A 23,520-nucleotide genomic window follows, 5' to 3' on the forward strand; every position below is an offset into this window, starting at 1 on the left:
CACACACACACACACACACACACACACACACACACACACACACACACACACACACACACACACACACACACACACACACACACACACACACACACTTCTCTCACACTGCTCTCGACATGCAGCAGCTCTACAGTCTTCAGAAGCTGCGTTTTTTTTCTTCATCTCATCGTGTCGTAAACTCCTGCTGTTCCCGCAGATCTAAGCTGGCGAGGAGGCGCAGCGGCCTGATCAAGAACTGAGAATGGAGCAGCACACAGGAAACCACGGCTTCCATTCTTTCTGAAAAGCCTTTGAACATACCAAGTGTTAACACTTATTAATCATTGTGATTCTTGACGGTTTTCTCTTGTAAGTAGACTTGTGGCTTAAGTCTCCTTTCATGCGACTAAGAGTTTCAGTTCCAGAGAAGTTTGCCTCCCCGCCTTCCCTCCAGCAGCAACCCTCTGCCAACGTTAGCTCTCCGCCTCTCTCTTTCTCTCTCCCCCCCACCTCCTCCCCCTCAGCTTTTTGTGTTTTTGTTTTTAATGACAATGTTGGGGTCTGATTTTTGTTACGCTTTGTTGTCATTCCCGAACTCCCTAACTAGTAGCATGTTGTAGTAGTCTACTTGTGTGTGCACGACTCTTCAGAAATTGTTCTTTCTGACCACTTATTTTCAGTTTGCCAATCATCTGTAAAAACAAAATGTCTCTATCAGTGTTACTTGTCTCCCAAAAAAGAGTTTTATTTTATTATTTTTTAATAAGATGCTTGCATGGTAACTGCAGCAGTCCTCAGGAGAAGACCAGGTTTGCTTACTTAAAAAAAGAAGATATAAATCAGATAATCTACAGTTGAAAATCATGAAGGAAAAATTTACAAATATCTCCAAGTGATGTGTTAGTTTCTGCTCTGCTACATGAACTATTGCTGCTAATAAGTATAGAGGTTCTTTTATTTTCTTTGTAAGACTTTCATCAGGCCGCTGTCTCTTCCTGAAGCAGACTCGAGCTCCCCGAACTGTCTCCAAAACAAAAACTCCAAACGTGAACACAATTTTGTTCAGGTCCCATCTCAGCGAGACATCAGGGCAGTACTGGATTCCCACCGTCATCCATGTCATATTAAATCCCACTCCTCAGTCTGTGTACATACACCAAATCCAACCCCCTCCCACCCCGACCCCCACCCATCCCGATAGTGCCAGTGTCAGTCAGTGAGTGAGTAAATACTCGCGCATTTGTGTCAACGTCCAAAAAACATGCTAACTGCACAAAACAAGCAAAAACATATGAATATGAATTCATATCGCTGCAGTGAAAACATGAGGATGGATTATTCCCGCAGGATTTGCAGATATTTGTCCTTTTGCTATTTCATCTCAAGAAAAAAAAAAAAACAGGGTTTCAAGGAGAGGAGGAGGAGGATTGTGAGGAGGAAGATGGACAGCACTCTAAAGAGCGAATTTCATTTGTACATACAGTCTGCTCTGGGATCAGCGTGGTAGTTAACTCTCATTTTAAGACACTAACATGCTGAGCCTCAGACCCCCAGAGAGCCTCTCAACATTCGCTAATATTTGATTTGGCCGTCACGTAATTGTGACACCGAAGGGCAAAACAAAACACGATGAGATTGGGAAGAAGACGTAAGGAACAGAATGCAGCTGCATTCTTTTAGCCTTGACGCCAGTAGTTAGCTGATGAAGCTTTCAATGACACAGTCCCATGACTCCCCTCACTGTCACACCAGTGTCGGGTGAAACCTCTAAAGTGAAGTGCTCACTGTTCAGCAGCACCACAGGGTCGCCACGTGTTCACTTTCTGTTTGCGTTCTTGAATTAACACCTCTTAACTCATCTAACTCTTCATTGTTTTGGCAGTATTTTTATTTATTTTTTATTCTTAACCTTCTGGATTGTTTTTCTCTCTCATGCTTTTAATCATTCCGCAGTGACGTTTTCTATGACATGTTAACATGTAACATGTTCATTTCTTTATTTGTAACCAACATCTATTAGTGTTTAACCTTATTTTGCACATTAACACGTATCTATAGCAAGACGAAGGCAGATCACAGGATTATATCAGGATCAATGATAGCACATATCAGGGCTACACTGGATGATAGCTGTTTCTCGAGATGTTTACTAGATAAAAAAAGAAAAGAAGTGATATTAAAGGGACGACATATTCAAAGATTTTATTTCTGATGTTGTTCGTGAAAATATTTGCTCTGGACACGTCGCACTGCATGTGATATATTTGACTCCAGGTGCATTTGTGGTGCCTCTGTCTCTAGAAATGGTGCATCTGTGTTCGAGTACAGACGGGCATCAATAAACTCTGGCTGACCAACCAGCAGTTCGCCTACTGTATTATATGAAAGGGACATTAAGGTGTAGAGACAGAGGTACCTGCTGCCTGTTATTGGTGACATAAAATGTGAAAACAAATGATGACTGCACAGTATCACTGCCCTCGGGTCAGCCAGCCTGCTGGTGAGCGAAACAAAAATCTGCTGATTCATAGTTTTCTGAGAAAACTGTTACAGAACATGAAAACAAAATCTATGCACTGATCGCGGCTCACAGTGCAGCACCTCAACGTGAAGAGGCACGTAGTGATATGAGCTCCTGTCAGAGCAAACGTTTTCACGTCAGCGACTCATTTGCAGAGGTATATTATTTTGGATTGTGTATTTATTGTTTGCAATGTATATATTAGTTTGCAGCTCTTTGCACATATTAATAAAAGGTTCAACTAACTGGTCAAATAAAGTGTGCGGTTTAGTTGCTCTACTCATAAAGAACCAAAACAATGGTGCGGCAGCCTCTTCTGGTCTGACCCGGGAGAGTCGAATGTACGATTAAGATGTGTTTTTTTTTTTTTCATCGTTAAAAAAAGGAAAAAGAGACCTAAAATGTAACACACTGCACCTTTTCAGGGGAGGTGAGCTACATTAGTGCTTCCTCTTTATCAGAGCGTGGCTTGAGTGAATCAAAAGTCTTGCTTTTGTTTTGAAGGATATTTCCTCATGCTCATTACTCATGCTAGCAGCCATCTATCAAAATAAAGGTTTTTTTGTTTTGTTTTTTAACTCATTTTATTTTTTCTAATATCAGGGAATATAATACAAAGTAGCTAGTGACATCTAAAATGACAGTATACTATCGTTTGTGACGGTGTCTTTCTTCAACTCAACACTTTCTTGTTTTCCGTTGATGCCTTTCAAACAAAAACTAGCCATGATATTTTCCATTTTCCCCTCTGACAATTAATATCAGTTAACGGCACTCACTTTCGGATTTGTTCACCAAAAGAAAAGAAAAAAAAAAGACAAACATTAACACTGTACATTATTTGTCAGACTGGTTTCATTTTCATACTTATTTTGTAAATATCTGTGTTGTATGGAGCTTGAACTAAAATGTAAATATGTTTACTGTATTTGTAATAATTATAATCCATTCGCTGTATAGCATAGATGTGTCATGCAGATATCCTAATTCTGTGTATGGTAATCTTGCACCATTGAACTGTTTAGTGAATGAGGCAACAATAAAAGTGCAAACTGTGCATTAGCAGAACATGTGGTGCCTGTTTGTTCTCTCCTTTGTGCTCAGCATCACTCAGCATCTTTTTACATGTCACTGCTTCCCTCTATGTGAGTTGTCGAAGATGACATTTGATTTTAAGAAGTAGGAAAATGAAAATACTCATAGTAAGATTAACTTGATTACAACCCTCTGAATGAAAAAGTAAACATTTGGACACTTTACAACTTAATATCTTGTTTTTTTAATTAAAAAAAAAAAATAAAAGGAAACAGTTTCACTTATAGTCATGACTCAGCATCTTATCATTTTACCATATCTTTAATTTCATCATTCTTAACTTGGCACTCATTCTGTTTGTTTGCAGAAATGAGCTTCCGTCATGTTCCGCCATGGAGTTTATGTTTTTCGGTGCCATTTATTTATTTGTCTGTTTGTAAGCAAACTACCTGCCTGATTTTCATAGAGCGTTATGGCAGGGTGTAAGCCTGGGCCAAGGAAGAACCCTTTACATTTTGGAGCATATCTAAATCAAAAGGTAGGAACACAAAATATGTTTTACTTTGATAAACATTTTTACAATAGAGCATTAAGGCCTACTACATGCTGTATGTGTTATTTTCTGATTATATATAGACAAAATGAAAATATACAAAAATAAACAAAGATTAAATGTAGTGGCATATACAAACTAAATGTGAATGATATGAATATGAAAGAAGATCATAAAAAGAAAGCACTACAGAAAACTGACATAAAACAAAGCGGGAGTACTTATAGTATATACACAAATATAAACAGTTCTATAGTATTCCAAAAACATTATTATGTGGTTGTTGTTTAATAAACTGAGCGATTTAAGTGGAAAATTTAGTTCTAGGGGGAAAGGTGAAAACGTAAGAAACGTAAAAGATTTCTGTTTGTAATTTAAAAAAATGTGTAGCGAGAAAATCAATCAGATATTTAAAGCTCTATCCTCCGGATTACCATAGTAACAGGTGATATATTTAAGGTTAAATGTGCATATTACCGAATTTCCCCACTGTGGGATTAATAAAGTCAATATTATATAGTGTTAGTAGCTTCAAAAAAGTGAGACTTTAGGTCTGTACACAACTTTTCACAATAACCTTTCATTATTTCACTAAAACATAGTTAAACAATGATATATTGTTTATAAAAGATATAAAAAAAACAAATAAATACATATATATATATATATATATATATACATACATACATATATATATATTTGTTTTAATTTAAATTTAGTAATAAGACAATGAGCATGGTATATTTAAATTTTTAAAATGTGCTTTTGTTGCAATATTTGAAGTAAAATACAAGATAAAAGGCCTCGTGTTAATGCCGTCCTTGTTACTCCAGGATCCTGTGCGTTACGTCCGACGTCAAGGTAAGCCTAATGTGTCACTTCCGGTGTCTGTCGCGTCGAGCTTCGCTGTGCAGCCGAGCACGAGTCCGTGTTTTCGTATCTCGGTTCGCACGACGTTAAATTCTTTCTGCTCAGCGACTAATGTCCGCTTTAATACACACGTGCTCCACTCAAGCACCGGTGTCGCTAAATGTCTCGCTTTTATTTACACTTTACGTGCTTTTTTCATATTCGCTAGTTTAGCAGTTCGCTTCTGTCCCTCCCTTTAACCTCTCCTCTCTCCTGCTCGGTGGTTTTGTTATTTTGATTTTTTTTTTCCCCTTCTCTCTTCTGTCTAACTTTGGGTTCAGTCTTCAGGCAATTGCATGACTAATAAAGCTGTTTGAAAAGACTTTTTATAGGACTGAACAACAACAACAAAAAGCCTCCATGCAGTAATCTGTATTCTTTACCCTCAGAGACTCTCCTCCTCTTCCTCCTCCTCCTCTTCCTCTTCCTCTTCCTCTGCCTAATCATGTATGAAAAGATGTTCTGACATTAAACTGGTTTAGTGCCCAGTAAGTTTCCTGTGATCTGCCACAGGTTTCCAGTCATTAGAAGAAGCAATTAAGCGTGGTTTATTAACTCTGGGAAATCTTATGTTGAATGAAAATAAGACGATAGAAAAAGGTTTGATGTTTTGGTTTTCTTCCTTCAGTGATAAGAAATACTTTTAGAGGGCAGAAGAAAGTAGTATCGGTGTGCGTATTTAGTATAGTTTACATCTTGTAGATCCAGAGCTTCTGGGTCCTAATTAACCTTAAAAACCACCAGAAAATAGCATTTTGATAAGGAGACTGTCTTTATGATCAGCTGACCGAACAGGACTGACTTGAGACCTGGTCAGTTGATATTAAGCTTTTAGTTAGTCATGCTGTCAAGTTTTCACATTTTCTAATTTAATGTCCAATACTCAGTTTTGTTCATTCGACCCATATTTCCATGAAGCTTTACTTTGACCTCAAATATGTACTTAAGTACACAACCTCAGTCAATGTCTGACTCCACCATCACAGTTTGGTATAGTGGTTTCCAGTCCATGGCTTGTGAAATGATTCATCAGGGATACAGAAAAATGAATATATATACATATATATTTTTCTACATTCATGCACAGTATATTACATTTCTCTCATTTTGCTTTGTGTGTGAAATTTGTCTATTTTATTTCTTTGGTAATCAGGTGTTTAAATCACACTGCTTAACATCTTAAACGTGACACTGCTTCTTTGTGAGCCAAATAGTACGTTTAACCTTTGTCAATGTATTATCGGTGCATTACTATTGATGCTGAATCTGAACATAAATGGTTCATATAGAAACAAATGATTGCGCTGTGCAGTGTGTTTAATGTGGAGCAGTCGGAGCGCAAAGCAGCAGTTACTACTTTTTAACCTAAAGTGTTAATTGCATCGAGTTCTACAATACGTGTCATTTTATATACATAAAATATATATATATAAATATATATACATATATTCCTGCTATAAGTCGCCATTTATACTCGTGTTGTGTGTGTGTGTGTGTGTGCGTGCGCTGACGTGTCACGAGGGACTGCCAGATAAGCCAATGGGAGAACGGCTACCTCTGCTCAGGATCCTACACCAATCAGAAACCGCGACCAGCATCGCTTCACTTCGTCGGCGCCCTCTGATTGGTGAATACTCTACGTGGGCGTACGTAAGCTTCTTCGTCAACTTTAGAGGCGAACGAGGAAGTGAAAAGCGAGTGGAGTGAAGGACCGTGTTGGACTCACTATCATTTGGACACTTTCCTTCCAGCTACTTTCCCACAGATCACGATGGCAAAGTAAGTTCTCTGCTGAGTTTTCACTTCCGTAGACAGACGAGGAGGTGGAGAAGTTGTAGCTGATACATGGGGTTAAATCACTTGTCGTGTTTTCTCTTCTATGTCAGCTGGTGTAAACGCTGCTCTTGTCTTGTGATCCAGCTTCAGTGTTTAGTAGACATTTGTGGCATGATATTTGACGTGTAAATTAAACGGGATGGCCGACACAGAGATTGCTATGTACTCTGGGAAATGACAGGCAGCTTTAAAGTGTAGATTCTGAAGTCCATGTGAACATTTTACTTGTGGTAAAACTACATTAAACTGATGGGTTCACAATAGGAAGCTGTACCAGTGCTGGTTGGTGTTCGGCCTGAGGCCAGCTGCCCATCAGGCCCTCACTCAAATGTGATTATTGTTTCCACAGAGCAGACATTGCCCTGATTGGTTTGGCCGTCATGGGCCAGAACCTCGTCATGAACATGAACGATCACGGCTTCGTGGTAAGATGATGGCCTCCGTGTTTATCTCCACCACTCCTGGAAAAACTAATTTCCCTTCCATTTCACTCAATAATACCTCTCCAACAGGTCTGCGCCTACAACCGAACCGTGTCCAAGGTGCACGACTTCCTGCAGAACGAGGCCAAGGGCTCCAAGGTGATCGGAGCCGAGTCCCTGGAGGACATGGTGTCCAAGCTGAAGAAGCCCAGGAGGATCATCCTGCTGGTGAAGGCCGGACAGGCTGTGGATGACTTCATTGTCAAACTGGTCGGTAGTTTGAACTGAAATCTGAGAATAGTTGTGGAAAATCTTCATCCTGCCCCGTTAGACTTATCAGCTTTGTGCTTCATCTGCTCTTTCTCAGGTTCCTCTCCTTGAGGCCGGGGACATCATCATCGATGGAGGCAACTCCGAGTATAGAGACACAACAGTAAGTCATCCAGAATCACTGTTTAGCAGAAGCTCTGTATTCCTCCCTGAGGATATCCTCATGGTTCTGATGTGTTTCTGTCACACAGCGGCGGTGTCAGAGTCTGAAAGAGAAGAACCTGCTGTTTGTTGGCAGCGGAGTGAGTGGTGGAGAGGAGGGGGCACGATACGGACCCTCACTCATGCCCGGGGGACATAAAGAGGCCTGGTGAGTCTGTCGCAGTAGTACTGATTCATCTGAACATGCGTGTGACCTGTTAAAGCTGAATATCAGTGAAGGTTCATGTGTCCGTTAATCAATTTGAACACTTGCTGCTGTTTATTTTTCAGGCCACACATAAAAGACATCTTCCAGGGCATCGCCGCCAAGGTCGGGACAGGAGAGCCCTGCTGTGATTGGGTGAGTAGGGTTTATTTTTGAATGGTGTTTATGTTGATGCTTATTTAGGATGTAGTAGGTATTATTATGTGAAGTCTTCTTACAAATATCTTGCGTTGCCTGGGAAGGTTGGAGATGAGGGTGCTGGTCATTTTGTGAAAATGGTCCACAATGGCATTGAGTACGGAGACATGCAGCTGATCTGCGAGGCCTATCACCTGATGAAGGATGTTCTGGGTATGGACCACGATGAGATGGCACAGGTGTGTGTGTGTGTGTTTGTTTGTTTGTGTTGTAGCTCTACAACATAATTCTCACAATTTTTGTCTCGCAAAAATCTTGCCACGTGATACGAACTATAACAAAGAAACAATGTGGTTGAGTGTATAAAATCAAAATCAAATCAAATTTCATTACCCTGCAGGCTTTCGAGAGCTGGAACAAGACAGAGCTGGACTCCTTCCTGATTGAGATCACAGCCAATATCCTTAAATACAGGGACTCTGACGGTACACATCTGCTGCCTAAGATACGTGACAGTGCCGGACAGAAAGGCACGGGGAAGTGGACGGCCGTCTCAGCCCTCGAGTACGGCACACCTGTCACTTTGATCGGTAAGACTTGTAGATGAGGAAGTATCTTGTTTCCTTCTCTGCTGTCTGCTTCCAGTAAAAAAGTCTTTGTCATTATAATGTGGCAAAAGGCATTACATCACACCTGTAAAGGCGGTGTTGCCAAATGAAAGGGCAGGAGGCCCTGATGGAACCCGTTCACTGGGCTAATGTTTAGCTTTTTCAGTCAACAAACACCCCGCTTGGCCCGTGAGCCTCTTCTTGAGACGCTGATCAATACGTGGCTGCCCCTAAGAAGATTGAAGGCTTTTCTGATTGCCAGCTCATCTCTTAAGGGGGATTTGGCTTTGGTGTTTGCTGCGACTGTTTTAGAAACAGCCGTGGATGGCAACCAGCGAGATTAATATTCAAACGGGTGTCGTGAGAGTGGATGTCCACCTTTTTTTAGGGTGTGTGTGGTTGAAGTTGAAGAGACTAATGGGGTGGACTATGTGAAAATTTGAATGTAGATATTTTGTAACGCAGTCTGGACTGTCATATCGGATGTATGCGAAGGTTTTCTCTGGTTTCTGGAGGGTTTATGTGCCGTGGTAGTGATGGGCAGTTATTTGACTAAAGCCTATGTATTTTCACCTAATTTCAGACAAATATAAAATGCACTTTCAGCCATAAAAGTAATCATCAACAAACAAAGTTTACAGTGGCTTAAGTGTTGTTAAAAAGCTCTTTGGTGCTGCACCTGAGTGTTATGGTGGTAGAGAAAAATGAGTTTGGTTTGCTCGGTCCCTGACACTGCTGGAGGTCCCCTTGTGCCAGAGATGAGTGCAGAAACAAAAGGCTTCATTGTGTAAGAACTGAGCCCGTCAGCATGCAGCAGTACAGTGCACATGGCTTGATTTCTGATCCAGTAGGGATAACATTCCTCGCTACTGGAGTTCACTACAGTTTCTGTCAATCCATTGCATCACCACACTGTGGTGTTTTTTTTCTTTTATTTTTCTTTTAGCAAGTCATGCTGACCCAACAGGTTTCTTTTTTCCCCTCTTGTCTTGACACGGTGGGAGGGAAACGACAGGGTTTTTTTCTTTTCCCGATGTAGGGTTGACACACCTGCCTCAAAACAGGATTATAAATACTGCCGAGTCATGCTTGGTCACGGTCTCCGACAGCATAGTGTTGCGGTGACTTGGCATTGGCTACTGTGGAATAAATTGTCATTAGAGGTTTCGGGGAAATCTAAATTACTGTCTTGCTTTCTATGTGTACTACTCTGTTTTTTTGTGTAATGCTCAAATCATGTGATGTGTGCAGAGAGCTAAGTTTGTCTGCCTCTGTTTTTTCCATCCCCCTTCCATCCTCCCTCCCTACCTCCCTCCATCCCCCCCTCCCTCTCTGTGTCTCAGGGGAGGCTGTCTTTGCCAGATGCCTGTCCTCTCTGAAGGATGAGAGAGTGGAGGCCAGCCGCAGCCTTTCAGGGCCACAGGGGGTTAAATTCAGCGGCAACAAGGCTGCCTTCCTGGAGGACATTAGAAAGGTAGAACACGCAGTATGATGTACACCATGTAAAGCATGTGGAGCAGTTTAAAAACACATCTGTCCAGAGGCACTGAAACATGGTACATATGAGGGGAAATCAAAAGGTTCATGTACTGCTCCTGTTACATTGCGAGTGCAGCACTGTGATGTGCACGGAGCAGAGAGACGTTATAACCTTTTTGAGGAAGTAATTCAAGTCATGGCGCTTGTTCAACATCAGCATCTGATTTTCACACGTTTTTGTGACCACTGGTCTGGAGGCGCCTGCTTTTGAAACTTTGGAAATCGGCAACATAAACCCTTGAAATGCTTCCTAAGAACAGCGGCAACGAGCCAGGCGAGGTGTTTGAGTAGTATTCGTGTTTCAAGAGGGGCAGAACGTCACGTAAAAAAAAGCTGCATCAGCTCAGGACCACGACCAGGTGGGTTTTCTTTAACATTTACAGGTCTGTGCGCCGTGAATCCGTCCACAGAGGTCAGACTGTCAACACCGAGTTCTACCGTGACGCTCTGAGGTTCCTAAGGGGAAAACATTCAGTGCAAGCGATCTGAACTGTGCCACGATGGCACTCGGTGCCTGCTCCACACCGCAATGAAAATAAGCAAGTTTCTCACCTTCAACAACACAATCGTTCCTCCCCACCATCCCTACTTGCCAGATCGCTCCCTGGGACTTCTTTCTGTTCTCCGAAATTTGGACATGAAATTTGGACGTGCTCTCTTTGTTCAAGTCTGAAGTCTGTTGTGAAACGCCAGAAAAAAAATGCGTGTAACTCGGGTGCTGATGTTGATGAAGTGACGCAACTTGAAATACCGTCTCAAAAACGTTGCAGCTTCGCCCTGGTCCCGCATTCACGCGCCACAGGAGCAGTGTTTGGTCCACATTCGTATATTCAGACATGTGACGTAAAAAGGCACCATTACTGCAAACCACAGGAGATGAGGAGAAAAAAAAAAAAAAAACAGAGCCACAGTTAATTAGGTTAAAACTGCAATTAAATTTTTGCAGCAGCTCTGAAAAAGTGTTTCTCTTTAAACAAGCGGTGCGGCGGTAATTAAAACTATTAATACAAACATTTGTAACCAATCTGCAGCACAGAACTGCAAGTTTTAGCTGCCTCCTATTACATTTATAAATGTAAAATTAACTTTTTTAATTTTTACTGTGACCTGTATGCATTTCAAATGATGTTATTTATAAAAGAACAAACTTCATTTTTTTTTTTTTTCTACAGGCCCTTTATGCCTCCAAGATCATTTCCTACGCGCAGGGTTTCATGCTGCTGTGGCAAGCTGCCAAAGAATTCGGTTGGACGCTGAACTACGGAGGCATCGCTCTGATGTGGAGAGGAGGTTGCATCATCCGAAGGTACTTTTAACCTCATGTGTCCTCATTTCTAAAGTTTGCCTCACTGCCGTCTTGTGCAAAGCGCTTCGACACTGATGGTGAAAAAAGTGGTCAGGTTGTCTGAGAAAGAACTTCTTGGAAAAAAAAAAAGAAGTTCTCGTTGATGTAATTCACTTAAAATTTTTGACCGTTTGGGATTTTAGTTGCATGATGTCTTCTTTTTAGTCTGTAGAAAAAAATCTTGAAAGAGTTATAAAAGTTATAAAGATGTTTTTGTTACTGCCCCGTGTTGTAATGCTGTAAAAATAAAATATGACCCTTCCTATAAAATCAGATTGAGAGAAGAATGAGGAAATAATGTTAGTGACACTAGTTTGCTTTGTGTAATCTGACAGACATTGCGTAATCCTAAATACAATATAACACCCTGTATGACTTGGAGTGTAGTCACTGGCCAACCAGCAGGGAGTAGGTTTTCAAAGAGCATTGTGCTTATCTGAAGGTTTGATCACCAGTATGTTGTAATTAAATGTAGATAATAATTCATTTTCTTATTTCCCTGTTCCCTCTGTTTGCTAACACTGCTGTCTCTCCTCCCCGCAGCGTTTTCCTGGGTAAAATCAAAGAAGCGTTCGACAGGGACGCCAAGCTGCAGAACTTACTGCTGGACAATTTCTTCAGTAACGCTGTGCAAGACTGTCAGGTATGAGGAAGGAGGAAGTGGCTGAACAACAACCTGCAACACACACGTTGGCAAAGACACGAAGTAAAGTTGTTTCCTCTTTTTTTTTTTTTTTTGTGAAAAGGAACGAGTGAAGCAACGGTCCCTCTCGTTTGCTTCATCCTCAGTAGTGTGAGATTTTTGACAGGTCATTTTCAAACTGGAGTCTGGTGACTTCTCTTCACATTGTTATTAAGAGGAAAGGATACATTTAATCTAAACTGTCTGAAGGCAGTCAGACTTGAGTCAACCCAAACAGCCCAAGTAAAGAGGAAACGTCAACACTGGCAGCAGCTTAAGCATAAACCGGTTACAGAGGAGCCATAAATGTCTTTTTTTTTTCTTTTTTTTCTGCTCTTCACAATTCATTCTCTCATCATCAAAAACACAAAGATGATGAGAGCCGATTGTGAGTCCACATAGATTCAGCAGGTATTCCACATAGTGTCAAACAGACATGAGACCTGCAAGAATGAAACTGGAAACGACTTGAGCTGATTAGACTGAATGTAGTTTGAATCTGCTCAAGTCTTGGTCACTAGAAACCGAGTTAACCCTGTGAAGATTGTCTGTCATAAACACAAACTGAACTCCATTTACTGCTTTAGGAGTCATGGCGCAGAACAATCAGCACTGGAGTCCAGCATGGCATCCCCATGCCCTGTTTCACCACAGCTCTGTCCTTCTATGACGGCTACAGACACGAGAAGCTGCCTGCCAACCTCCTGCAGGTGAGACGACGACGACGACGGTGTGGAAGCTGCAGAGCAGTGATCACTGAGCATATGGCCGAGTGCTGACGTGTCACGGATTAAAAAAGATCGCGTGTAGCTGTGTGTGTTGTTGGGATCTGGAGGCTTTAAGAGCCTGTTGGTGTAAACTGTGCGTTTGGAACTACCCTGACTCGCTCTGTGTCTGTGTATATAAATGAATAGCAGAAAAATATTGCCAATTTTTGAGTAATGATCAAGCAGAAATGCCAATTATTTTTGGTTTTAAATGTGAAGTTTGATTCTTTTTTTTTTTTGTCTTTGTAGATTTAATATCTGTTGGTGTAACGGTACTGAAATGAATCATGAGCTGCATTCTTATTTTGAAAGTGAACATGGTGTTTTGTTTTTTTCCAGGCCCAGAGGGACTACTTTGGAGCCCACACATACGAGCTGCTTTCAGACCCCGGTCATTTCATCCACACCAACTGGACAGGCCATGGTGGAAATGTCTCCTCTTCATCCTATAATGCTTAAGGACAAGCTTCACCATTAAAACAACAACAAAAAAACAAAAAAAACCAACAAGATGGAAGGCCGAGGATGACACATTCCACCTTTTCTAACCTGAACATTTGAGACCAACCCACCCAACAATCACTTTCATCCAACTTTTTACTCCTCTCAAAGACTCGCTGCAGTTTTATTTATCGAAGTGCAACCATAGTTTGTGTGTGTTGTAAACTCTCTCCCCTCCTGTGTGTTTAGGTATAGTGATAGTCAGGAGAAGGGGGAACAGCAAAGTGTTGACTCCATCTGGATGTGATGCTGGCTGCCAGGCTATCGTTCACCAGTCATGTTGGGCCCAGGGTTCATGGTGTTAACACTGGATTAAGGCGAACCATGTACTGTGCTGTATTAGGCTAAATAAAGATGTCAATCCCTTTATAATTCGCTTGAATGGTCCTTACTCTCTGGGTGCTGTAAACAGGATTGAGGTGGGTTTGTGTGTAGCTTCAAATAAGGCAACACGTTACAGAAGCTGCCCTGATATGCATGCATGATTTACAGGTGAAAGGCCAATGGATCACGCAGTGTGTATCAACGCACGTCTGAATTAGGCAAATAAAGACATTAATTCATGACATCATTAATACACACTACAAAGTGCAGCAGTCCAACAAGACTGCAAGGCACTATAATGGGATTATTCTAGTGGTTGAACATGTTTTAATCTGTTGCTGCACAACGGATGTGAATTAACATAATATTTGTGATGGACTTTTGATACAACCGCCTTGGAGACGGAACTATTAATATAACCATTTTAGTGGATGTGAGAATTTACAGTTAATGGATCCTGAAGAGAAATGTCCACTGAAATGTATCATGTCATTTCAGTGGTTGTCCAGCAGGGGGCTCGTGGACACTGTCGCATGTTTTTTTTTAAACAATGACAGTAATTCACTACCAAGAAACTCATGTTAAAGAGAAAACAAACCCCTCAGTGTTTTGGTGGACACTAACATGAAGCTATACAACATAATGTAGGCTAGGCCTCTGCAACAGACTCTGCTGCCACTTTAGTGAATTTCTTAACAATGACCAGAGATTCAAATGCAGCAAGTTTTGAAGGTTGTTCTATTGGACTGCAATCTATTGTTAGAGATTATTTAATTAACACGTTTGGGTGAAAATAAACAGTAAATGCGACAGTGAAGCCTCAAAATTACAACGGGAAACATTGAAAAAAAAAATGTGTGTTCTCTCTTTGTTCTGTCACGATACACAGAATGCAGCAGCTTTACTGAGGATTTCTTTATTTTCTTTTGTCTTTTGACATAGTGAGAAGAGTTTCCTCTTCAAGCCTCGTGACACATTAAAAGACCTGAAACTGTTAGATTCAACCCGAGGTGAGCAGTTGTTGGCATATTTTGGCTTCATGCTTCCTTTATGTTAAAGTAATGACTATGAACTGCAATAAATCCTGACTGGCGTCCAGCTGAGACTGTTGCATATCTTCCCCTTTCTTCCTCCCCCCTCATTTCCTGTCATTGTCAACACTTCATTTCCAAACTAAGGCATAAAACATACTCAAATAAGAGAAAATGCACCATTTCTAGTGAGTCACTGATATAAATGACTGTGTGCTGTCACACCTGTTGATGCTCCGACAGTGAATACATGTTAAAAACTGGAAAAGGAAGTCAAATAAAAATCAAGAAATTGATCAGTGAACAAATATCTAAGAACCAAGTCAAAACGTGAATATAATCCTCCGAGGACTGCTCTTCCCAGCTGCACGCTCTAAAACTCTTCGTCAGTTGATTCTCAGCTGCTGAAATAAATGTGCCAACACGAGTGCTTTCACTCCCACGCAGCAGGGTGGGGAGTTGTACCTGACGGGAGAGCGTCACAGCTGTTCTTACACCTGCTGTTAAAGCGTAAACAAAGCCGCGCTTCCGTGCCCCCCCCCCCCGTGCTGCGAGAGCTTCGGGGATTTCCCCCCCCCCCACCCCATTGACGTTAACTTCAAGGCTTCTAATTCGTCCATCTTCGGGACACTTCAAGGACCTCCTTGTCTGACTCCTCGTGGTCCGAGCTTTGATCCTGAATGGGAACACGGCAGGACAAAAGCATTATAAACATAGCCATTAACATGCTGTGTCTTACAGTTCAAATATCATAAACCGGTTGCTCCTTTTGTTTTTGTGTTTGTTTGTTTTTTTAAGTGAAGTTCACTGACTGACCGTCCTCCACAATTAAGGCCTTGAATTCATAATGAGACCTTTCATACAGAAGTTGCATCAGAGCACGAGAGGCTTTCAGAGCTCAGTGACGGCGGAGCAGGTGGAAGACGAGACCACTGAGTCATCTGTAGACAAAGCAGGAAGAGACACCAGACAGACAGACAGACAGACAGACAGACAGCATGGTGATGTATAATGAAGTAGGAGGCGGAAGAGAGAGAGAGAGAGAGAGAGATCGTTAGAGGATCTTCAATGTCTCTCTGTCTGCGATCAAATAAGGAAAAGCCTTCTTGTGTATACAACCGCTAACCTAGTTCGTCTGTGAGCAGGATCAGTTAAGTGATTCTCATAATGTTTCCCTCGCACTTGTTAATGCATCAGAAAAATATACAGAATATAAAAATTGCTCTTTAGACGTTGAACGCTTAGTTGAGGTGTGCACTTTTAAGAGCGATCCGCTACTTGTTTTGAAACAGAATTTAAAAAAAAAAATAAATAAAAAAAAGTATATAATTTAAGAAAAAATATAATTATCCCTGTAACCTCAACTGGATAACATTGATGAATGAGGATCTTTGAATCAGGCAGCAGTGGTAAAAAAAAAAAAAAAAAAAAAAATCTTCAGCAGACTTGAGCAGAGCGGTCATAATGAGACAGTTCTTTAGAGTTCACTGTCAGAGACACGACGGAGACTCAATGAGACACAGGGACTGTCACACAATCAGAGGTGATAGTACCTTTGTCAACGTCGTCTTACTATGATGACTTATCTGGGATTTTCTTTGCTGCTTTTATTTTTTTTTGCATAACTCTTGTACGGTCGGACAATGAGAGGCCCAGTTTCAGAAATTCCTACCTATTTTAGTTGCGCTTGCCTTGTGTGCGGACCTTCCTCTCTGCCTGCGCAGACTCGCAAGAACATTTTAAAGCTATAAAACCAAAGTTGATCCAGAGTTTGCCTTTCATTGGAAACTGCAGGAAGGGAAGGAGAAAGTGAGAGGAAATGTTTTCAGGAATGACTGCGCCACAGTTTGGATACATGAATCCAGGGGATTTCCTCAGTGAGTAGCTGGCAGACATGATTCAGAAACCAGATTGTTTCTGTGGACGGACCACACTGGTGGACCTCCTAAAGCTGCTAGCAATGGGAAGAAAGAACATTCATTCAAACTCTGCTGTCTGTCCTATTTGAAACACGCAGGACTTTAACGACCCCGCTGCCTTCTATTCATATTATTATTATTGAGAAAATCTTTTCTGTTACTAGCACTATTCTTAAATAATAATAAAAACGGATCAGGACTTGATCTATATGCGGCCTACACAGGTTAAAACTGCGTTTTCTAAAAGGTTTTCTTCAGTTTGACCACATATTAAAACGCTAGACCTTTAAAGCATTTAGGTGTCCGAAATTTCCCCAAAAGTTGGGAGGCGGTGTAAAATGTAAATTAAAAACAGATTGTGATGATTTGCAAGTCACGTAAACAAATATTTGATTGAAAATAGACCAGAGACAATATATCAAATGCTGAAACCGAGACATTTTATTGTTTTATGAAAAATGTATGCTCATTTTGAGTTTGATGGCAGCAACACAAAAAAAAAAAAAAATTGTGACAATGGCAACAAAAGACTGGAAAAGTTGTGTAATGCTAAAAAGAAAAAAAGAAAAAAAAAAAAGAAGGTGAACTGGCAACGGCACAGTAACATGATTGAGTATAAAAAAGAGAGGCAGAGGTTCACCACTCTGATGCACTATTTGCATTAAATTGTCTTTCACAATTTAAGAATAATGTTTCTTGAGGTAAAATTGCAAAGAGTTTGGGAATTTCATTATCTATGGTACATAATATAAAAAGATTCAGAGAAACTCGAGAAATACAAGGACAAAAAAACAATATTAGATGGCTTTGATCTTTTGGTCCTCACTGCATTAAATACAGACATCGTTCTGTGGTGGAAATCAATGCACGGGCTCAGGAACATTTCCGAAAAAAAAAAAAAAACATTTTCTGTGAACACATTTTGTCGCTTCATCTATAAATTGCACAATTGCTGCATCAAAGTCAAAATAGCACATATTTTTCATAATACAATAATACTTCTCAGTTTAAACATTCAATATGTTGTCGTTGGTCTATATTTCATTAAATATGGGTTTACATGATTTGCAAATCATCTCATTCCATTTTTATTTACATTTTACACAGCTTCTCAACTTTTTGGGAAATGGGGTTGTAATTTAGTGTTATAGAAAATAACACCCATATCTCGTTAACTTTTCAGTTCAAATAATTTGACACCAAAAATAACCTTTAAGGAACCTCGTCAGTTCGCAGGTAGATAGAACATTTTACACCCATTTCCTAAAGTATTATTACAAAGTGTTTTTCATATCTGCAGCTTCAGACGCCCATCAAGAATATATTTTAGGTTGGCGCTTTGCAAGCTTTGTAATTTAAATATTTTTTAAGGACCTACTAATTACCCATTTAGATTCCTTGGCATGCAAAGACATGTTCAAATACAAAGACAAATCACAAAAACTCTCAACTCCTTGCAAGCACAAAGTTATACGGAATAGATTTCAAAACATAAAAGTTAACTTGGGAAGTGTGTTTTCCCACCAGCTACAAAAATGGCCCAGAAGCACCACCAACAGGCAGATAAGTGAAACTACAACCACCAACCAGCCAGCATGAAAACACTTCAGCGTAGTTTACACAAAGGACTAAATCTGAGCTCCCAAAGAAAACCTGACGAAGGCACTGATCTGGAGCAGCTGCAGCCGCGGGTGGAGTCCAGCAAGAAACAATACATTTGATCTACATTGAGAGACGACAGAAGATTAAAAACTCAAAATGTTTATTTTACAATGCAATACTAATATTTGAATACAAAAGGTGTGAATTTCTGCTGGCATGTTCAGTCAGTTAACGTCCCTTCGATAATCAGTAAGCTCATACATTTTGTTTTTTATTTTTTATAATCACTTTACAATCAAGGTAAACAAAATAACAAGAACACTTCCTGCCGTGTATATATCCTTTCTGACCAAATTGAGAAAAAAAAAAACAAAAAAAAAACTATTGGTTAATACTTCACAAGTAATCAGTAGCTGTTAGGAGGTTAAAGAATAAAGCAATTCACTGACAAAAGTGAAGGCAGGATTTGTGTCACATGTTAAAAGGAAAGGACAAAGTTATGATCACTGCCAAACAGTAGGTGTAACTTTGGTCTTAATTCTGACATCTGTAGGCGTAAAAATAATACCTCAGTTTATTATAGTCGAGTATGGTTCGACAGTGAACTAAATTTCATATTAGGATGGTCCTCGGTTTCTTGCTAGTGAGGTGGAGAAGGATCCTTTTCAGGATTAAGGCAGTCTTGCAGCAATTCCACTGTCGTTTTCACCGGCACTTCATCTTCCGCGTAACTGACTCCAACCTGGATTCAGACGAAAACCTGGGCTTTCCATGTCCGAGGTCCCTATACATGTGAATTAAAGCGTTGGCAGTTCAATTAATTTCTGAAATAAGTCACTGTCAAGAGCGTATCATACCTAGTCAAATTCAAATTTTTATTTCAGACTTCCCTTTGATTCACAAAACATAGAAAATGCATTCGTAACCACTTCAAACACAAACTTTCAATGGGAACTTGTCAAACATTCACCACATCAACCTCTGAGCTCACGTGCAAACTTCCAACACACTTTCAGTGTCCCCCCCCCTCCCCCCCACACAGACTTCACTAGCACAAAGTCACATTTTCACACAGAAGGGTGGTAACAAGGAGAAAATAAAGCACACAACCAGACGCAGCATTCACATCAAATTAGACAGCAAGAGAAAGCTACAAAGGGATACAAATACTCAAAGCACTTGACATTTTCACTGCGATTCGAAAGAATTAAGGTTGCTAGTAAACGATGAGAGAAAGCAGAGACCTTAGGGATCTCGAGATGCAATAAATGTCCTTGTGATGGCCATTGGGAACACACTCGTACTGGCTTCTTCCTCTCACACTCGCACAAAGCCACAGGTTCTTCTCAACTCTCGCAGGCATTTGTCTCTTTCAAAAAAAAAAAGAAGAAAAAAAAGAAAAGAAAAACTGCACAAACAGTCCTTCTCACACTTGCTTTCTTTCATTTTGCTCTCCCGTTCGTTCACTTTCACATTCGGTCCAACACCACTCATTGATCTCGAAAAGCGACAAGAGCAGACAAGATTTCTATATCCCAAAAAAAAGGGGAGAGGAGAAAAAGACAACACCCACCGTCTAACACAGTGTATGCAGAGTGAAGCTGTGTTCTTGGATGACAAAGCATTTACACATTGGAGGAGGGGAATTGATACTGAGATCGGCCGAACATTGCTGCCAATGAGGCGCTTCCTCCCGGGAATTGGGGAAAGAGTTGGTGAACTGCAGAAGAGATTTTCATGAAGGCGTTTCCAACAGATGTCAAACAAAAAACAAACAAAAAGATACAATCAAATGCACACACACATATATATATATAATTAAAGAAAGCTCATTTTACAAGGGACTGGGAGGGCCGCTCTCGAGATACTCGTGCATGTTTATAAATATTTTATCTTGCATGCAATCATCTTTGTGTAACATATCCTCAAAAGTAAAACACGGTAATGTGGCCGTCTCCACTAACAAACTATACTTTTCACCCATTCAGTGCATGACTACATGATCAGTCACACAAAAGTATAAATTTTCAAACAAAATAAAAGGCAGTGTATTTTCTTTTAAATAATACGAACGTAAGATATGAGCCACCCCCCCGCCCCCCACCCTGTGGGTATACTTACCAGATTAGCCTAATAGCAAAAGAAAAGGTCAACTCGCAGCTATCTACATTCCCCAACTAGAAGACTTAGATTCCATAGACGTGCCAAACCCGGAGCTGAAGCCACTGCTGGAGGGGGTGTTAGTGCCTGCAGCCCAGCCGAGGCTAGCCGAGCTGGGGCTGCTGTAACTCGTGCTGGCAGAGCTATAGGTCTGATCTCGGGTTGTGGGGGCAGTGCCTGCCGTTGTGGTCAGACCTTGCTGGTTAGCCAGCATGCCCATCATTCCCCAACTGCTCTGCAGCGCTGCCTGAGCAGCAGCCACCATTGCTGGGTTAAGGCCGAGAGCCCCAAAATTAACCCCTCCGCTACCACTGCCCAGCCCGCCGCGGTTACTGCCATAGCCCTGACTGAACCCACCAGCCCCAAACCTCCCACGATCCATCATTTGCCTACTATTATTGTGTTTGGGCTCGGCGTTGGAGATGTGCACGCTGACACCCTTGATGATCAAGTCCTCTCCACACAGGGCCTGGGCGACCTGAGAACGAAGTCGGGGGAGAATTACCATCACGGTCTTTGTTGTTAACTTCTTTTCCTAACTTTCATAGGTTCATCATATCTACGGCTTTCATTGTGATGTCGTACTTAATACAGTTCTTACCGTTTTCGTTCATAAACCAAATTTCTCGTCTTGTACATTTTTTGTATATTTCTAACAGTAACATAGTGAGAGGCGCCGTGTTCACTCTCTCCACTTGCCCACTGTGAAGTGGACTATATATATATATATATATATATATATATATATATATATATATATATATATATATATATATATATATATATATAATCTGAACAAAGAATGGGACTTTCTTACTTTTTCCATTTTATTTAAAATGTTTGCCGTCTGCTCATATTTGAATGAGTACGTGGCATAATGGCTCTCACCTGGTCATCAGCAAATGTGACAAATGCAAACGCCCGGAAAGGTTTGGGGATAAAGACGTCAGTGACTTCACCATACTGCATGAAGTACTGCCTCAGTTCATCAGTTGTCATGTCCTCTGTGCAGCGGCCAACAAAGATTTTACGGCTCCGCATGGGCTCATCTGGGCAAGCCTGAAGGACAAAGAGGCACGGCCACAATTTAAATAATCTATATTCATGTTATTTTAAAGCCATGCAGCTCACCAAGTTATTTTACAAAATCTAATCGTTAGTAACCTACGTAACAAAATTAGAGCGGATGTATTTCATCTGTTGTAAATGATGACACCAGAAATCTTATCAACTGATCCCAATTTCTATGAAACTGAACCCGGAGGTCTTTGACATCATTAAGCGTTAAAAACTGAACCCACCTTTGAGTTGGGAAGCTTGCAGTCACACCATCGTCCATCAATCATGTGTCTCTGAGCGATGACTTTGGTTTGTGTCTCATACTCGGTGAACCGGACAAACCCAAAACCTTTTGAGTTGCCAGTTTTTGCATCTCTCTTCACCTGAAATAAACGCAGGACAAGTCAGCGAGCTTCCCTGCTAATTGAAAATATGAAGGTATACTCCGATTGGACTTCGAGCCTCACATTTTAAAAGCACCGACAGTTTTGACAAAAATGTTCAGAGCCAGATGAACAAAACATACCTGCACCATGATGACCTCCCCGAAGGTGGTGAAATAGTCTTTCAGGTCTTGTTCTGATGTTTTCCAAGGCAACCCGAGGACAATGAGATCAGAGGTCTTCTGAAAGCCCCTCTTAATTTTCACCGCTGACGCAGCGTCTATCTCATCCATTTTCCTCTTGTTATCTGTGAAGAATAAGGAGGTTTACATCAGACAAACTCAAATAAAGTGGAAAGCTAAGCGGCACTTTCTCACCGACTTAAGAGGAAACCAAACACCACAAGACTTGCAGAAGCACCGGTACAACTAGTCTTGTTTTTTTTTTGGAGGCTTCAGTTTGTGGTGATGTTAAATTATATCGGACTAACACCGAGAGGTTTTCTCAACACACTTGTTGTTAACACTTCGTTGGTTGTTGTAGCACAAAAAAAAAAGGACGTAAATTTGTGGACAGGTTGTTGTTGTTTTTGTTGCTTCAGTAATAAAAGTCGGATCAACTCAAAGCGACGCACGAACCACCTGCCTCACCTTTGGGGTAGTTGACGACATAGACCAGGTTCCCCCAGTCGTTCTCGGGTGCATGCAGGACACCCTCCACTAGCCGGACACCCCTCATGCACTGGGACTCCGGGTTTCTGTAACGCAGCCCGCAAGCCCCGGGGAACTGCGCCGCGACGGAGGACAGCAGGACGGTCCCGTCGTCCTCCGAGGGGATCTCCATGGGCTCCTCGTTCTCATCCTCGGCCACCCGGATGTACAGCTCTGACATGGCGTCCAGGACGGCTCGGCCTCGGGCCCGAGGAGCTTTTAGGTTGTTTGTTTGTTTGTTTAGTAAACACCGGGACGGTGCGCGCGAGGTACCAGCGTCGACCGCGGCTGAAGTTAACTTCTGTTGACCGGGTTAAACACACGTAAAGCAACAAAAAAAGAAAGGGGGCAGCCCCGAGGCAGACGAACTCACTCCGCAAACTAATTTAACATTCAATAGCGAGCGGCCATAAAAAGCCAAATGTTTTTCTTTCACCGCTAAAAAAAAACGTCACACGTAAACAAGTTAGCCTGCTAGCTAGTGAGCTAGCAAACCGCTCGAAAAATGAATGACCATCCAGCTCCGCGCTGTTTACCGTTAACGGACACACAAGTCGTCCTTGTGTCTACAAGCGGGCGGCCGAATGGTTGTTGTTTTTGGTGTTTTTTTTTTACGGAAACAGCAACACAAACAAGTTCACTTATTCTACGAAATTTCTGCGCGAAATTGCCAGAACATATCTACAGCTACACACGGCTAACCTCTGTAACCTCGAGCCAGCTAACAAAATGGCTGCTGCGTTGTGATGTATTAACCGCTCACCTTGTAAAGATGACATCATCGGGTTGGGAGGGCGCAC

At 41.3% G+C, this 23,520-nt stretch overlaps 3 protein-coding genes across 14 annotated transcripts in view; 2 read left to right on the plus strand and 1 right to left on the minus strand.

The window, feature by feature from the left end:
- The window catches only part of kif1b (kinesin family member 1B), a 60,560-nt gene extending 56,990 nt beyond the window's left edge, over nt 1–3,570 (plus strand). For all 10 annotated transcript variants that reach the window (XM_069689001.1, XM_069689002.1, XM_069689003.1 and 7 more), the window contains one exon: nt 197–3,570. In XM_069689001.1, coding sequence (XP_069545102.1) covers nt 197–239 — 43 coding nt within the window. In that variant the 3' untranslated portion in view covers nt 240–3,570. The remainder of the gene's footprint in view (nt 1–196) is intronic.
- A 3,086-nt stretch (nt 3,571–6,656) lies between these two features.
- pgd (phosphogluconate dehydrogenase) lies at nt 6,657–13,904 on the plus strand. Its single transcript, XM_069689012.1, has 13 exons — nt 6,657–6,776; nt 7,183–7,258; nt 7,346–7,525; nt 7,623–7,688; nt 7,777–7,895; nt 8,018–8,087; nt 8,195–8,329; nt 8,491–8,680; nt 10,042–10,172; nt 11,410–11,543; nt 12,126–12,225; nt 12,852–12,974; nt 13,371–13,904. Exons 1-13 carry the CDS (start codon nt 6,769–6,771, stop codon nt 13,488–13,490), a joined length of 1,452 nt encoding a protein of 483 aa, XP_069545113.1. The 5' UTR covers nt 6,657–6,768; the 3' UTR covers nt 13,491–13,904.
- Nucleotides 13,905–18,551: 4,647 nt separating this feature from the next.
- tardbpa (TAR DNA binding protein a) lies at nt 18,552–23,453 on the minus strand. Of its 3 annotated transcripts, XR_011310531.1 has the most exons (7): nt 22,661–23,452; nt 22,154–22,317; nt 21,870–22,010; nt 21,457–21,627; nt 20,962–21,046; nt 19,982–20,128; nt 18,552–19,192 (listed from the first exon to the last, which is right to left on the minus strand). XR_011310531.1 is itself a non-coding variant. In XM_069689016.1 (6 exons), exons 1-6 carry the CDS (start codon nt 22,899–22,901, stop codon nt 19,125–19,127), a joined length of 870 nt encoding a protein of 289 aa, XP_069545117.1. In that variant the 5' UTR covers nt 22,902–23,453; the 3' UTR covers nt 18,552–19,124. The 3 variants fall into 3 exon arrangements, 2 of the variants coding, with proteins under 2 accessions (XP_069545117.1, XP_069545116.1); XM_069689016.1 differs by lacking the exon at nt 19,982–20,128 and having other exon boundaries at nt 22,661–23,453; XM_069689015.1 differs by lacking the exon at nt 18,552–19,192 and having other exon boundaries at nt 20,040–21,046; nt 22,661–23,453.
- Between the last annotated feature and the right edge of the window lie 67 nt (nt 23,454–23,520).

The sequence above is a fragment of the Brachyistius frenatus genome, unplaced genomic scaffold (assembly GCF_029030835.1).
Source record: "Brachyistius frenatus isolate BFR_SWC_R1_liver_20210118 unplaced genomic scaffold, ASM2903083v1 Contig_6, whole genome shotgun sequence".
Classification (NCBI taxonomy): domain Eukaryota; kingdom Metazoa; phylum Chordata; class Actinopteri; family Embiotocidae; genus Brachyistius; species Brachyistius frenatus.